Genomic DNA, 13,203 nt, shown 5'->3' with positions numbered 1-13,203 from the left:
GTGTGACCAAAACCACCAAGTTGTCTTATAAGTCTGGTGTGTCTGGTTTTCACTACATCATCAAACCAAAAACTCCTGTTGCCAGTGTTCGTGACTTCAGAAACAAGACAGGGAGCACGGAGCGCCACACGCCACCAGCTCCGGGTGTGGCGCAGACGCAGAGCTTACAACACCTTTGCTGAGGAGAAGCTCCATGTAAACGTTCTCATTTCTAAAGGTAATGACAACAGAACAATAATAAATTTTTAAAATCCTCCAAATAGCCTTATATGCTCCTCTTTAAGGCCTGATAACAATGTAGTAAATAGTCATTAATAAGATGAATAATTTTAAAATTCTTAAATCAGAGAAATTTAGTATCCCAGGAAGCATTGATTTTAGGTTCCTCTCTTGACTAAAAACCATAAATGGCATCTTAGTAAAAGAATTAAATTCTTTTACTAAAGTCCTGTAGAAAGCAAGCGCTTGCTTGGTCAGAGCCCCCCGCGTCCACCCCGGATGCTCAGGAAGGAATACGGCACATACACAAACATTCCTGATCCCTAACGTCTCCGGATCTCTCTACAGGGCCGAGGGGAAAGGAAGCCTCTGACGTCAGGGCTGGGGAGCGCCCAGGGAGCCGATGGCGCGACGCCGGCGCGGCCGGTCCGTACCTGGAGGCGTGGAGGTGTCCACGGACGAGTGCGTGAGGGCAGAGCGTCGTCTCGAGGGCATGGGCACCTTGCGCTCCTTGTATCTGGCCAAAGCTGCTTGCACCGCCTCGGTGTGAACATCTACACAGAAACAAGGTTGTGAAGACACTTTCCAGGGCTCAGGAAGTAACAAAATTAGGTTTCGCACTCTTATCCGTTTGCCCCGAATGAGAAAGAGACAAAGCGGGCCTTCGTAAAGGAGAGCACGTGCAGCCGACCACCGCCGGCCTCCACCCGAGACGGACAGCACCTGCATGTTCACGGTTTTGGATTTAAAATTTTTTTTAATTTAAAAAATAAGCATGGCCTATGACAATGGTCCTAGATTTCTTTAAATGTTCTTTTGTTTGTAGATTTGGACCCATGTAAATATTTTCAGTTATAAATCAAAACTATATTATAAAAACGAAATTCCCCAAATTAAAAATAAAAGGAAACAAATGAACGTAAATGTGTCTCTGGTTGTCGCCTCAACCACTCCAGACGACTTTCACATACACAGACTGTCCAGCCTGTCCCACCGGGGCAGTTACTAAGGACGAGTCAGATTATACACTCTGGGGGCTCCTGGGTGGCTCGGTCAGTTACGCATCTGACTCTTGATCAGCTCAGGTCTCAGCCCTATATTGGCTCCATTACTCAAGAAAAGAAATATAGGGGCGCCTGGGGGGCTCAGTGGGTTAAGCCTCTGCCTTTGGCTTGGGTCATGATCTCAGGGTCCTGGGATCGAGCCCCGCATCGGGCTCTCTGCTCAGCGGGGAACCTGCTTCCTCCTCTCTCTCTCTGCCTGCCTCTCTGCCTGCTCGTGATCTCTGTCTGTCAAATAAATAAAGAAACTTAAAAAAAAATATAGAAAGAAAGAAAGAAAAGAAATATAAAGTCTTTCCTGCAATCACACAGTGATGCTACCGCCCCTGGGAACCGAGACACTCATGAGGAAGAAGAGCCAAATAGAAAGGACGTGTGATAAGCCTCTCTTCCTGGATCTGAGTGGGACGTGTCCGCGTGAACACATGCGGTATTTTGTCTTTAACTATTATGCGGCACCTCCGCCCACTAAAAATGTCTGGGAGAAGTGCCTGTCCAGGGGTGTCTCGGTGGCTCAGTTGTTAAGCATCTGCCTTTGGCTCAGGTCCTGATCCCAGGGTCCTGGGTTTGAGCCCCACATCGGGCTCCCTGCTCAGCGGAGAGCCTGCTTCTCCCTCCCCCCTGCCCCTCCCTGCTTGTGCTTTCTCCTGTGCTCTGCTCTCTCAAATAAGTAAAATCTTTTAAAAAAAAAGTGTCAGCTCAGGGGGCACCTGGGTGGCTCAGTGGGTTAAGCCTCTGCCTTCACCTCAGGTCAAGACCCCAGGGTCCTGTGATCAAGCCCCGCACTGGGCTCTCTGCTCAGCGGGGAGCCTGCTTCCCCCCCAACCTCTGCCTGCCTCTCTGCCTGCTTGTGATCTCTGTCAAATAAATAAATCTTTTTTAAAAAAAAAAGAAAAAGTGCCAGCCCAACAATAACGAGTAACCCTTGCACCCAGAATGTGGCCTTCAAATTCCATCCTCACCGGAGGACGCCGAGGGAGGCGGAGTCTAGGTCTGGGGCAAGAAACGCACAGAGGAGCTGAGCGTCTCGTCACGACCGCCAGTGAGGACCTGGTCCAGCAGCTCAGGACTGTGGAGCTGACTGGGAGAGGCCCCCAAAGGCTAGGGTTGGGACGGTTTGAACTCCGACAAGGACAGATGCCAGAACGGACTGCACACCGAACGCAGAGGTGCCTGGGTGGCTCTGCTGGTGAAGCATCTGATCCTTGATTTCGGCTCCGGCCCAGGTCTCAGGGTCGTGGCATCGAGCCCCACATCAGACTCTGCTCACTGGGGCATCTGTTTCAGATTCTCTTTCCCTCTCCTTCGCCCCTTGCCCTGCCCTACTCTCCTTCCCTCTCTCAAATAAATAAGTAAATCTTTAAAAACAAAACAAAAGATATCAAATCCATATACACACAGACAAAAGAACAGAAGGGAAGAAAGAGAGGCAGCAAAACCAACCAATGGCCATCGGAGGACGCTAGTGACCCGACTCATCATTCTAAAAAGGAGCAAATAAACGGGAAGAACTGAGCACATCCTGGTTCCCCCGCACCAAGCAGCAAGCAAGGAGGAGTCGGTCCTTCTAGAAGGATGCCAGCCTTTGAAGGAACGATGACAGAGGCAGCTCCGCTATTCTGCCTCCCTCACGAGTGACCGGGTCTCGGCACTGGGGACCGCCAGCTGCCGGCGTCCCGGGCGTCCCGTCCTCCCAGTGCAGGAACGCAGGCCCTGTCTCGTCTCCGGGACCACCGAGCACCTAACCCGACCCCCGTGGGCCTCGGACGGGTGTAAGTCAGGAAGGACTGAAAACACTATCAAACATTTGTGATGTGTAGATCTTTGGATCCTGGGTCCAGACAAACTGTCTGGGCCACGGGGCGGCCACGGGGCACCTGGCTGGCTCAGCCGGTACAGCCCAGCCCCCGATCTTGGAGTACGCGTTTGAACCCCACGGGGGGCACAGGGCTTACTTAAAAAGTTTTTTTGAAATAGAAATCAAAAATTAAAAACCACATGAACATTTGGATATTTGATATTAAGGAATTATTGCTAATTATTTTGTGTTTTATCTTTTAGAGATACAAGGAGATGATCCTTTTCAGAAAGGGACACCAAGCATACTGTGACATCTGAACGAAATAGCGCAATCGCGGAGATTGCTTCAGAATCATGCGGGACGGGAGGGTCCAGACTGGCATGACATGACTCGAGAGGGTTACTACTCGAGGAAGTCCATTCCTATACATGCTTCCATTTTTCTCCAACAAAATGTTTTTAAAACACTTAAAATCCTTACAGTGAAATGGCCCACAGGGTGCTATTCAGGAAAGATGAAAAATTTGCACATAGATGTACTAAAATAAAGTTTACAAACATCAAGAACAACAAGGCAATTCCACAAGCTTCCAGAGAGAAAGACTGACTCGCCTTGGAAGGATCAAGGGACAGACTCACATGAGGGAAGAGAAGCTACCGGCGGCAGGAAGGCAACCACGTCCTGCTGAAGAAAGAAGTGCCGAACCCAGAATTTCACATTCGGCCAAGTTATCATTGAAACGTAAGGGTCTAACAAAAATACTCGCAGACACAGAAGGTGTTTGAGAGGAGCCCCTGCCGCGACACGGCAGTGACCGTGAGCACACACCTGGAGCCCCGTCGCGGTCTTAGAAGCGAGCGCCATCCCAAACGCAGGGGAAACGACACCGAACTGAAAGTCGACACAGTGTCAGCAAAACAGGGGACCAAGCCAACAAATCCAGGAAGCTCAGAAATCCAAGAAGCCCAAAACCACACACACCAAGGCACATGTCCTGGGCGGAAGATGCTTCTGTGATTTGTCCCGCATCACAGATCACCCCAACCTGCACAAACACAGGCTAAAGCACGCCGTGTGCAAGACTAAAGCTAAAGCACTCATGTTGCACGAGTGACCCCGGGAGCCTGGTGCGTGGACATCGGCTGGCCTCCAAGTCAGAACGGGCCCTTCTGTGAGGCTGGCCTCACATCTCCTCCTACCCCCTGCTGCTCTGGCCACGGCCGGCCCCCCGGGAATGGAATCCCCGAGGGGAGGCAGGCACACAGCCCGGGATCCCTGAGGACGTAAAGACAGAAGAACGTGGAAATGCCGCGCTCCAGACAGCACGTAGGTGAACAAACATTCAACCTCAGACCCCGTCACAGGCCCTAGAAACACGGCCCTTCCAGGGACAGTCAGCGGAAGGACGCCCTGCCCGGGCCTGTGAGTGGGGACCCACCCGGGTGTCTCCACGGGGCTCCCCCCGCTGAGAAAGCTGGGTGTCGCCCGCACCCAACCTGCGGGAACTCCGTCCTACTCTGCTTTACTGCTGACTGTTGTCCTCATCTAAGCCCGGATTTCTCTTTTCTTCTATTTCCACTAGGTTTTTGGTTTATATTAGTAAAATGTTTTTCTCCTTGAGACTGAAAGTACAGCTGCGGCGAGAACAGCACATTGTAACTGCTCCAAACCAGCGATCAAGAGAAAAACCTTCCAAGTCCCAGAGGAAAAGAAGTCACGTCCTAGACAAGGGAACGACACTAAGGAAGAAGACAACAAAACTCCTCGAAGAGCACTACTGATGTGCACGATCGTTACTAAGCTACAATCCCTGAAACGTGCTCTTGCCACAGGCCAGTACCAACAGGACAGGCAGAGTCCAGAAACAACATCGCGTACACCTGTGCAGGTGCTCCCAGATCGAGGAGCAAAGGTGGTGCATTCTCCACAAGCGATGGGGGAACTGGGCATCTGTATGCAAAAAATGAGCTTTGATTCATACCTTGAACTAATACGACACCAAACGGATCACAGACGTAAAGCTAAAATGTAAAACTATAAAACATCTAGAAGAAAACAGAGGTAACAATCTGCGTGACCTTAGGCTGGCCGGATTTAGATACAAGAACAAAAGCACTGTCTGCTAAAAACACAGGAACGAAAACGAAAACCCAGCTAAGATGAACTTCAGTAAAATTAAAAACTTCTAGGGGCGTCTGCGTGGCTCAGTCAGTTAAGTGTCTCACTTCTGCTTCTGGCTTCGGGGAGAGGTGATCTTGGGTCATGGGGTCGGCCCCGCACTGGGCTCTGTGAGTCTGCTTCCCCCGATCCTCTGCTCCTCCCAGCGCTGCTGCTACTAGCTCTCTCCCCCTAAATAAATAAATAAACAAATAACATCTTTTTAAAAATAAATAAAATTTAATGGGGCGCCTGGGTGGCTCAGTCGGTTGACCAACTGCCTTGGGCTCAGGTCATGATCCCAGAGTCCTGGGATCGAGCCCCATGTCGGGCTCTCTGCTCAGTGGGGAGCCTGCTTCTCCATATCCTTCTGCTGCTCTGCCTGCTTGTGTCTCTCACTCTCTCTGTCAAATAAATAAATAAAATCTTTTTTAAAATAAATAAATAAATAAAATTTAAAACTTCTGCTCTTCTAAAGCCACTTTAAGAGAATGCAAAGAACCAGCTGGGGCGCCTGGGTGGCTCAGTGGGTGAAGCTGCTGCCTTCGGCTCAGGTCATGATCTCAGGGTCCTGGGATCGAGTCCCGCATCGGGCTCTCTGCTCAGCGGGGAGCCTGCTTCCTCCTCTCTCTCTGCCTGCCTCTCTGCCTGCTTGTGATCTCTGTCTGTCAAATACATAAATAAAATCTTATAAAAAAAAATGTACTGCAGAGTAGCAGCAAACTCCTTAGAAGGAAATCTCCAAAATTAGAAAAAAATAGTAAAACACCTACAGTAGGAAAGCTGCTCCGTAACACACAAAAACTACCCATCCCAGTCCCACAGCTGGAGGCAGGAAAATGGACAAAAAAGTTTAAAGCAATCATACTAATTGCAGGGGAAGGACGACCTCTCTAGGGGTGTTTGTAAGCATCCCCTGGGGAGAAACCACCAACCACACTGGTTACATTAAGGAAGACTGCGGTTGTGTGAAGGTTTTTTTTCTCCTGAGAAGTCGTGGGCTGTGGTAAGTTATTCCATGAGACCAGTCTCTTCATAGCCATTTACAGCCAAGGCCACGGGGGCGACTGCCCACGTCTGGTCCTACCTGACCGGAATCGCTCGTCCCGGGAGCTGGGGGGCCTTGGCTTCCGCTGTTTGGACACGGCAGCTGTGGTCTGGGTGGGAGCAGGGACCCTGTTCTCTGCTTGGAGGGATGGATCTGCTCCTGCAACACAGTTTTGTAGGAACATCTTGTGTCAACAGTTTGCTTTTCCAATGATGGAAAAATCCACTTAAAACACCATACATTGTCCTGTGTTGTTACAGCACACACTGCACCGACGTAACAATCCGGCACAAGCATCCAGCAGTGGTCCCTGAAGCCCAGAAGACCCCTGACTGGAGGCTGGGGTCAGAGCCATGAATACCCACTTCCCGCTCGCTCTCCTGAAAGTGCCGGCCTCCGCTGCCTCACTGTCCAGCATCTGCAGGAAGGGTGACCAGCAACAGCGTCCCCGAGCCCAGCTGCCCAGCACATGGGGCCACCTGGGGCAGACTCTCTTGGGAAGGCCCTGCAAAAGCGTACTTCTGCATCGCAAATGTTCCCTGAGTCTGAAACGCCTTGTGCCACTTTCCCTGGCACTGTTCACGACGTCCGTGACTCTCCATGAAGCAGCCATTGGGGAGAACCAGCCGCCCTTAGACATACGCAGAAACATGGGCAGTGGGGAGTCAGGGGTGCCTGTGACCACGAGAGCCTGAGGGCACAGGGTACAGAGACCTCGTGCTGACACACTTAGCCGGGGGTGCCCGCTCGCTGTGTCTCCAAACCCTACACCTGGACAGCCTGCACTGACAGCCCCTGACCACACAGGCCCGGAGGACGGTGTGGAGAGGAAACGGATAGGACCCAAGCGGGAGGCTCAGGACACGGAATCCATGGTGTTGTCTGAGCTCTATTTGCTGACCTTTGAGAACAGCACAGGGCAAGCCTCCCATCGTGCTCATCGTGCTCAAGTTCCACTTGAGTCTCTGGCTCAAGACATCTCGTAAAAGTAGCCTGCAGCATTCCAGCCCCGTGGGTCCCACCAGCCCTCACCCCTCCTGAGAAGGGGCCGTCTATCCCTGCCTCCGACCTGTGCTGGACAGTGCGGCAGAGACCACCTGGTGGGACCTGGAGAAAACGCACCAAGAGGACACGCGACAGGACGGCGGGCCCACAGCGGCTGGCTCTGTGCAGGGGGCGAGCGGCCCTCGGAGCCCCGCCAGGCTGCAGGTGTGTGAAGAACACAGGTCATCACGGGTGCTGAGGACCGCATCTCGGGGCGCTTGGTTACACAGAGCTAGAAGATGAGGTGCTCCTTCTGGAAGTCCAAATCCGAGCGTGTACACACACACGCGCACCGCGATCCCGGGGGCGCTGTGACTGGCAAGGCGCTTCTCGTGACTGGATAAATGACTCCGAAGGTCGTGCCGGAGAACACAGCAATCCGTTACGGACGCACGCTTGTGGACACCCTTACGTTCGCTCCCCAAATACAGGTGCATTCGTCCTTCGAGAGGCTCGGGGTTCCACAAGAATGTGCGCCCAAAGTGGAACGGTCACATGAGGGAGCAGGTGCTTTTTCATTTTTACAGGTCCCAGGAGAGGACTTTCCCAAGGGCTACAGCAACACGCGTGCCCACGGGCAGAGCAGGAAAGGGCATTCCCCTCAGCCTCGTCAGCGCTGGGTGTTTAGAAGGATTTTTAGAATTTTGCCAATCTGATAGGAGGAAATGGTTCACATTTCTGTACCCACTTGTGGGGAGGAACATCTTCATTTCCTCTTCTTTGAATTTCTATTCAGTTCATCGAGCTAATGAGTTCCCAAGAAAGAGCTGCAGGAACCGGGCCAGGATGGCGGCCCTCACACAAGGCTTCCCCCTCAGCGCTCTCCTGTGCTCTCCGACACCATCGCCGGGCGCGTCTCCCCCGCCTGGGCTACGGAGGCCCCAGTGTGTCCCTTAGTCTGACAGCTGCTGGTGACGTCTGTCCCGTGCTTTTCACGACACGCCCCCAGTTTCCTTCACTTCCCATTTTACTCAGAGACTCCTGTTTGGGATTAATGAATGTCAGTTTGTATTCTTTCTGTTGTCGATCTACTGTAAGCTACATCACCCGACACAGGCAGTAGAAACCACGTGTCCCGTTTATAAATCGTTACACGGGAAAAAACCCAATGGGACTTCGGCAGTGGTAAGGGGAGACTCCAGCATCTCCGGGCCCCCTGCGCCCCCGCCTCACTCCGCGAGCACACGGCACGCTGACTTCCGGGAAAACCACGGCCTTGTCTCTCTTTCCCAGCTACGTAAGGGTTCCTGAACGGGGCAGGTCGGCTTTCCTAAGCTGCAGTGGCTGTGCTCCCCTGTGAGTGGCTTTCGCTCCCCGTCACGTTTCCGAGAGCCATCTCTGCCAACACGTATGGGTCTTCAAGCTCTCCCCCGGGACTCTGCTGGGGGACGTCTGCGCTCCCGGCGCCGCACGGGCCTGACCACGTTGCTGCGCAGAGAGTGGACAAGTGCGAGCGGCCCAGGGGTCGTCCAGAGCAGCTGGCGGCTGGTCACCAATGCCCCCTTCAGCATTGCCAGCTGTCCCCACCCCTCGGCTCGAGCCCCTTTCAACAAGCCGTGCGGGCTCTCAGCCACGTTCCTCTGATTCCCACTGAGTTAACCCTCCTTTGCTGCCGGCGAGGAGGCCGCGCAGGAAACAGCGGTGCAAGGCTCAGCCCAGCTTCCTCCTGAGCTTTGTAAAAAGTATGTTGGGGGACTTTCCGGCTATTTAAGGTTCAACTGATTCCAACGAAATCAAAAATCCAGTGTCGCAGTTACACCAGCCGTGTTTCAAGTGCTCGGCAGCTGTCCACAGCCAGGGGTCACCGAACATTTCCATGATCGCCAAAGGTAATAAACAGGACAGGGCTGCCTTATATGTTCCGCACACTAGTTCTTTTTAATTCCGTTACTGTGTGACGTGCCCCTACTGTCCTTACGGTGACTGTGGGTACCATGACATGGATCACTTCACCACAGCCGCCACCCCCTCCCTCAGGCCCCTCTCAGCCCCTCCAGAGACCTGTGATGTCCCGCCCATTTCGCCATGTCGTGCAATGGTGACCATCTTCCTGTATGACCCTCTAAGGGGCTGTAGCTTTCGCCTTTTCTACTGGCCCTTCTATGCCGGACACTGATTGCTGTGTCCAGCCTATGAGGACAGGGAGCTGTGGCGGCACCGTGCCCTGTAACACTGCCCCCCACAGGCCACGGCCACACGCACACGCGTGTGAGTCTGTGTCTGGGCTCCTGGTCCCGCTCCTGCTCCGCTGCCTGCCCTGGTTCCAGACCAGGTCGTCTTCACCACAGCAGCGCGATCGCAATCCTTCTTATCCTGGTCGGGACAATCTTCCACCTCATTCCTCCTTTTGGAGCACACTTTGGATCCCTTGGCCCTTTAAACTTACGTAAATTTTAGAATTAGCTTGTTAAATTCCACCAAAAAAAAAAAAAAAAAAAAACCAAAAAACCTGTTGAAATGACAAGTGTGTTAGCTCTGCAGATCAGTTTAAGGTAGGAAGAACCGACACCGTTACAGCATCTATTCTGAACCTAAGTAACGGAACGTTCCTTACCACAACCACAAGAATCATGTTCTATCATCATAAAAATATAATAAATCCTACTTGAAATGAGATCCATACCAAACCCAAGCTGTAAACTATAGCCTGTGGGCGGGGTTACTTACTATTAGATACGCTGCCCAGTCCTCCTCGATAAACTATGAAACATACCAACGTGACACTCGAATCCATATTGAGGTCAAGTTCAGTGAGAAAACGGACTGTTAGAAAACAGGCGAGCGAGTGACTTTACCTTGAAGAAGCGGGATGTAGCGCGCCAGCAGCTTTGCCCGTTTCTTCTCATAGCCTTTCTGAGTGATGTCACCTAAAACGACAGCACAAAAGATGATTATTTTTCCTCCAAAGTGCCCACGTCCTGGAAGGAAAAGACAGTTCCTGACGGAGGAGCCGGAAGCACCAACACCGCTGAGGCACCGCACGACGGAACACGCGGCGCGACGGACGCCTTCGGCCCGGACAGAGCCGCCTGAACACTGCGGCGTCGAAGCAGGCGGCTCCAAGGGCTCCGTACCGAGTCACTCCCCTTCCTGACATCCTGGAAGGGACAAAACCGATGGACAGAGCGGATGGCGGCTGCCGAGAGATGGGGTGAGGGCGGGCTGAGGCCAGCAGGGAAGGAGGGTCGTCGGCCACAAGGAGCCGTCCCGCTCGGGTGGTGGCTCGTGGCTGCACGCGGCCCTCCAAACCCGAGACCTGCACACCAGGAAGGGCGCGTCCTACTGTGCGTAAATACTACTTTGGTTTTTAAAAATTGTGATCATCATCCCCTAAGAGCCTGCCAGAAATGCAGATTCTAAAAAAAAAATTCAATAAAAATTTTAAAAATAAACATTTTTGAAGTGAAAAACAAAGAAAGAGAAGCACTCGGAGGCCACGGCCCAGAACCGAGCGGAGCCGGCCTCCGCCGAGACCCCGCAGGGAGCCCCGTGCGGCCGAGCACAGCCGGCGTGAGGCTGGGCCGGAGCGGGAACAGGGCCTGCCGCGCGGACGCGTGTCACACGGAAGAAGAGCGGACGAAGCCGGGCACAGCGGCCAGACGGGAAGCGTGTCTTCACGGAAACGCGCCTCGGGCTCCGAGCACAGCTGCTTCCTAGCGAGAACCTGGCGCGCGCCACAGGAACCTGTCCTGTCTCAGAGACTTTCCGTAGCCCGGAAATACGTACGACAATCTCCACTGGTGGCCTGCGTGGGCAACCGTCGCCAGCAGAAAGCTCTCCTCCCGTCCCCGCCCTGGCCCCCCGCACGAGCCCAGGGCCGGGCCGCCGTCCCCGGGGCCTCACCACGCACGGCCTGTCCACGCTCCCGACTGCAGGATCTGCTGTGCCGACAGGCCTCCCAGCCCAGTGAGGACTCGCGGGAGGTCTCTGGGGAGACGCTCCCAGAGCACCCCACAAAAGAAGTCTGAGGTCAGGGAGCACCAGGTCCTGCGCTCCCAACAGGCAGGCGGCTGCTCGGGTCCAGGCTCCCGGGGGGTCTGCCCTGCGTTAACCACGGCTCCTCCCGCCGCCCTCCCTGCCCAGCCGCTCCTGTGGCTCTCAGCTACCCTGCACTCTGCTTTCCGCTCCGTTCCCACGGGATTCCCCTCCCCCACAGCAAACCAGCCTTTTGTTGTGTTGTTTTTTCTTTTTTTCAGATTTTATTTATTTATTTGACAGACAGAGATCACAAGTAAGCAGAGAGGCAGGCAGAGAGAGAGGAGGAAGCAGGCTCCCTGCTGAGCGGACAGCCCGATGCAGGGCTCGATCCCACAACCCTGAGATCATGACCCGAGCCGGAGGCAGAGGCTTTAACCCGCTGAGCCCCCCAGGCACCTGGTCTTTTAATCTGAATTTGTTCTGCAGAATGTACGGCGCTTTGTGTGCATGTATCTGTGCCTGACCTGCATGGCAGGGTACTGCGCATCCCACTCTGATTTTTTCTGCTAAGCCTCCACTGCTAACCTCAGCCAGTCCATGGGGCAGGGGTCACCGGTCGACCGGCTGCTACAGGCCCGGGGCCTTGGGGCGCACTGTCCTTGCCCTGCCTATTCACTGCACCAGAGACCCCAACCTGGGCCCCCAGAGGACTGTGGAATATAGCTTCTAAGGGTTTAACTTGTGAACAACTTTAAAGCACATGTATTTTTTAAAGCTAACAAATTACGCTTCTTCTGAAATATATGAAAATATATAATTGAGACAAACTGAAATGAAAACTAAGTATTGTTACATAACACAAGAACTGATAAACCCCTATTTCAAAGCAGAGCACTGGTTGTCCGGGTACTTAAAAGTAAGTACTCATTTCCCGGGAACGGACCCTTGCTTGGTTCCCATTTCAAACGAGCATTTCCACGCAAAGGTGCCAGGGAATGTTCAGAAATGAAACGTTAACTCCCTGCTTCACGCCTCTGATATCGCAAAAGCGGTCTCGTGTCTTCTCACTGAACCGGCGGACGTAGCCAAGAGACACGCTTCCATGCGTAACCAGTTACCATGTTTCCCATCTCCCACTCAGACCGACCCAACGCGCCACCCAATGCAAACTTCTCCCCACGCAGAGCGCAAGGCGGAATTTCAAGAGAACGCACACACAAAACGAGTAAGCTAGTAGAAAAGGGACTCAAATCCAGATTTTCTGAACCCAAGTTCGGTAAACAGCCAAGAGGCAAACAGCAGAGGCACACAAACTTGGAGTGGCCCTGACCCGACCACCGACCACCGAGGGAATCTCTGTCAGGACAAAGCTCGCCCCTGGCTGAGCACCCTGAGGGGGCTGGGAAGATGCCAGGGCCCCCCTTCTCTGGTGGCCTGGGAGCTGCTGGCTGTTCCGACCAGCCCTCCGGGTAGGGCGATGCTATGTGGCTCCGGCTGACGTCCAGTGCGGCTGACCAAACTCATTTAGGGCTACAAATGCAAAATCGCAACAGTTATCTCCAAGTCCCAACGAGACACGGGGTTCCTATTCTCAAAGCATTCGGTGACTCCTGAAGGCCACAGCACCGAGGACAGGCAGAGCCCATTATATGTAACGGCAAACAATGGGAAACAACCTCTCATTGCTCCTTCATCAAAAAAAAAAAAAGGAAGAAAACGTGCTGTTCACACATCATTACTACAGAACACTGATGATACGCTGTTGTTACTCGTAGAAGTAACAACTTTTATTACTTCTGTCCTTACTCCTGAAAAATACCCTGGTATTCGGAAGGTAGGGATGAGTATCACTTACACAGATTCATGACACACTACTGGGTAAATCACTTACACAGATTCATGACGCACTACTGGGTAAATCACTTACACAGATTCATGACGCACTACTGGGTAAA

The 13,203-nt window shown here is 53.0% G+C and overlaps 1 protein-coding gene across 9 annotated transcripts in view; it reads right to left on the bottom strand.

The window, feature by feature from the left end:
• Window positions 1–13,203, bottom strand: part of DIP2A (disco interacting protein 2 homolog A) — an 88,722-nt gene that overhangs the window by 61,227 nt on the left and 14,292 nt on the right. For all 9 annotated transcript variants that reach the window (XM_059392582.1, XM_059392584.1, XM_059392583.1 and 6 more), the window contains exons 2-4: window positions 10,126–10,197; window positions 6,326–6,445; window positions 654–773 (exon numbers count right to left, since the gene is read on the bottom strand). In XM_059392582.1, the coding sequence (XP_059248565.1) occupies window positions 654–773; window positions 6,326–6,445; window positions 10,126–10,197 (312 nt within the window). The remainder of the gene's footprint in view (window positions 1–653; window positions 774–6,325; window positions 6,446–10,125; window positions 10,198–13,203) is intronic.

Source organism: Mustela nigripes, chromosome 2 (genome assembly GCF_022355385.1).
Source record: "Mustela nigripes isolate SB6536 chromosome 2, MUSNIG.SB6536, whole genome shotgun sequence".
NCBI classification, from domain to species: Eukaryota; Metazoa; Chordata; class Mammalia; order Carnivora; family Mustelidae; genus Mustela; species Mustela nigripes.
This window is presented reverse-complemented; position numbering and strand designations above follow the sequence as displayed.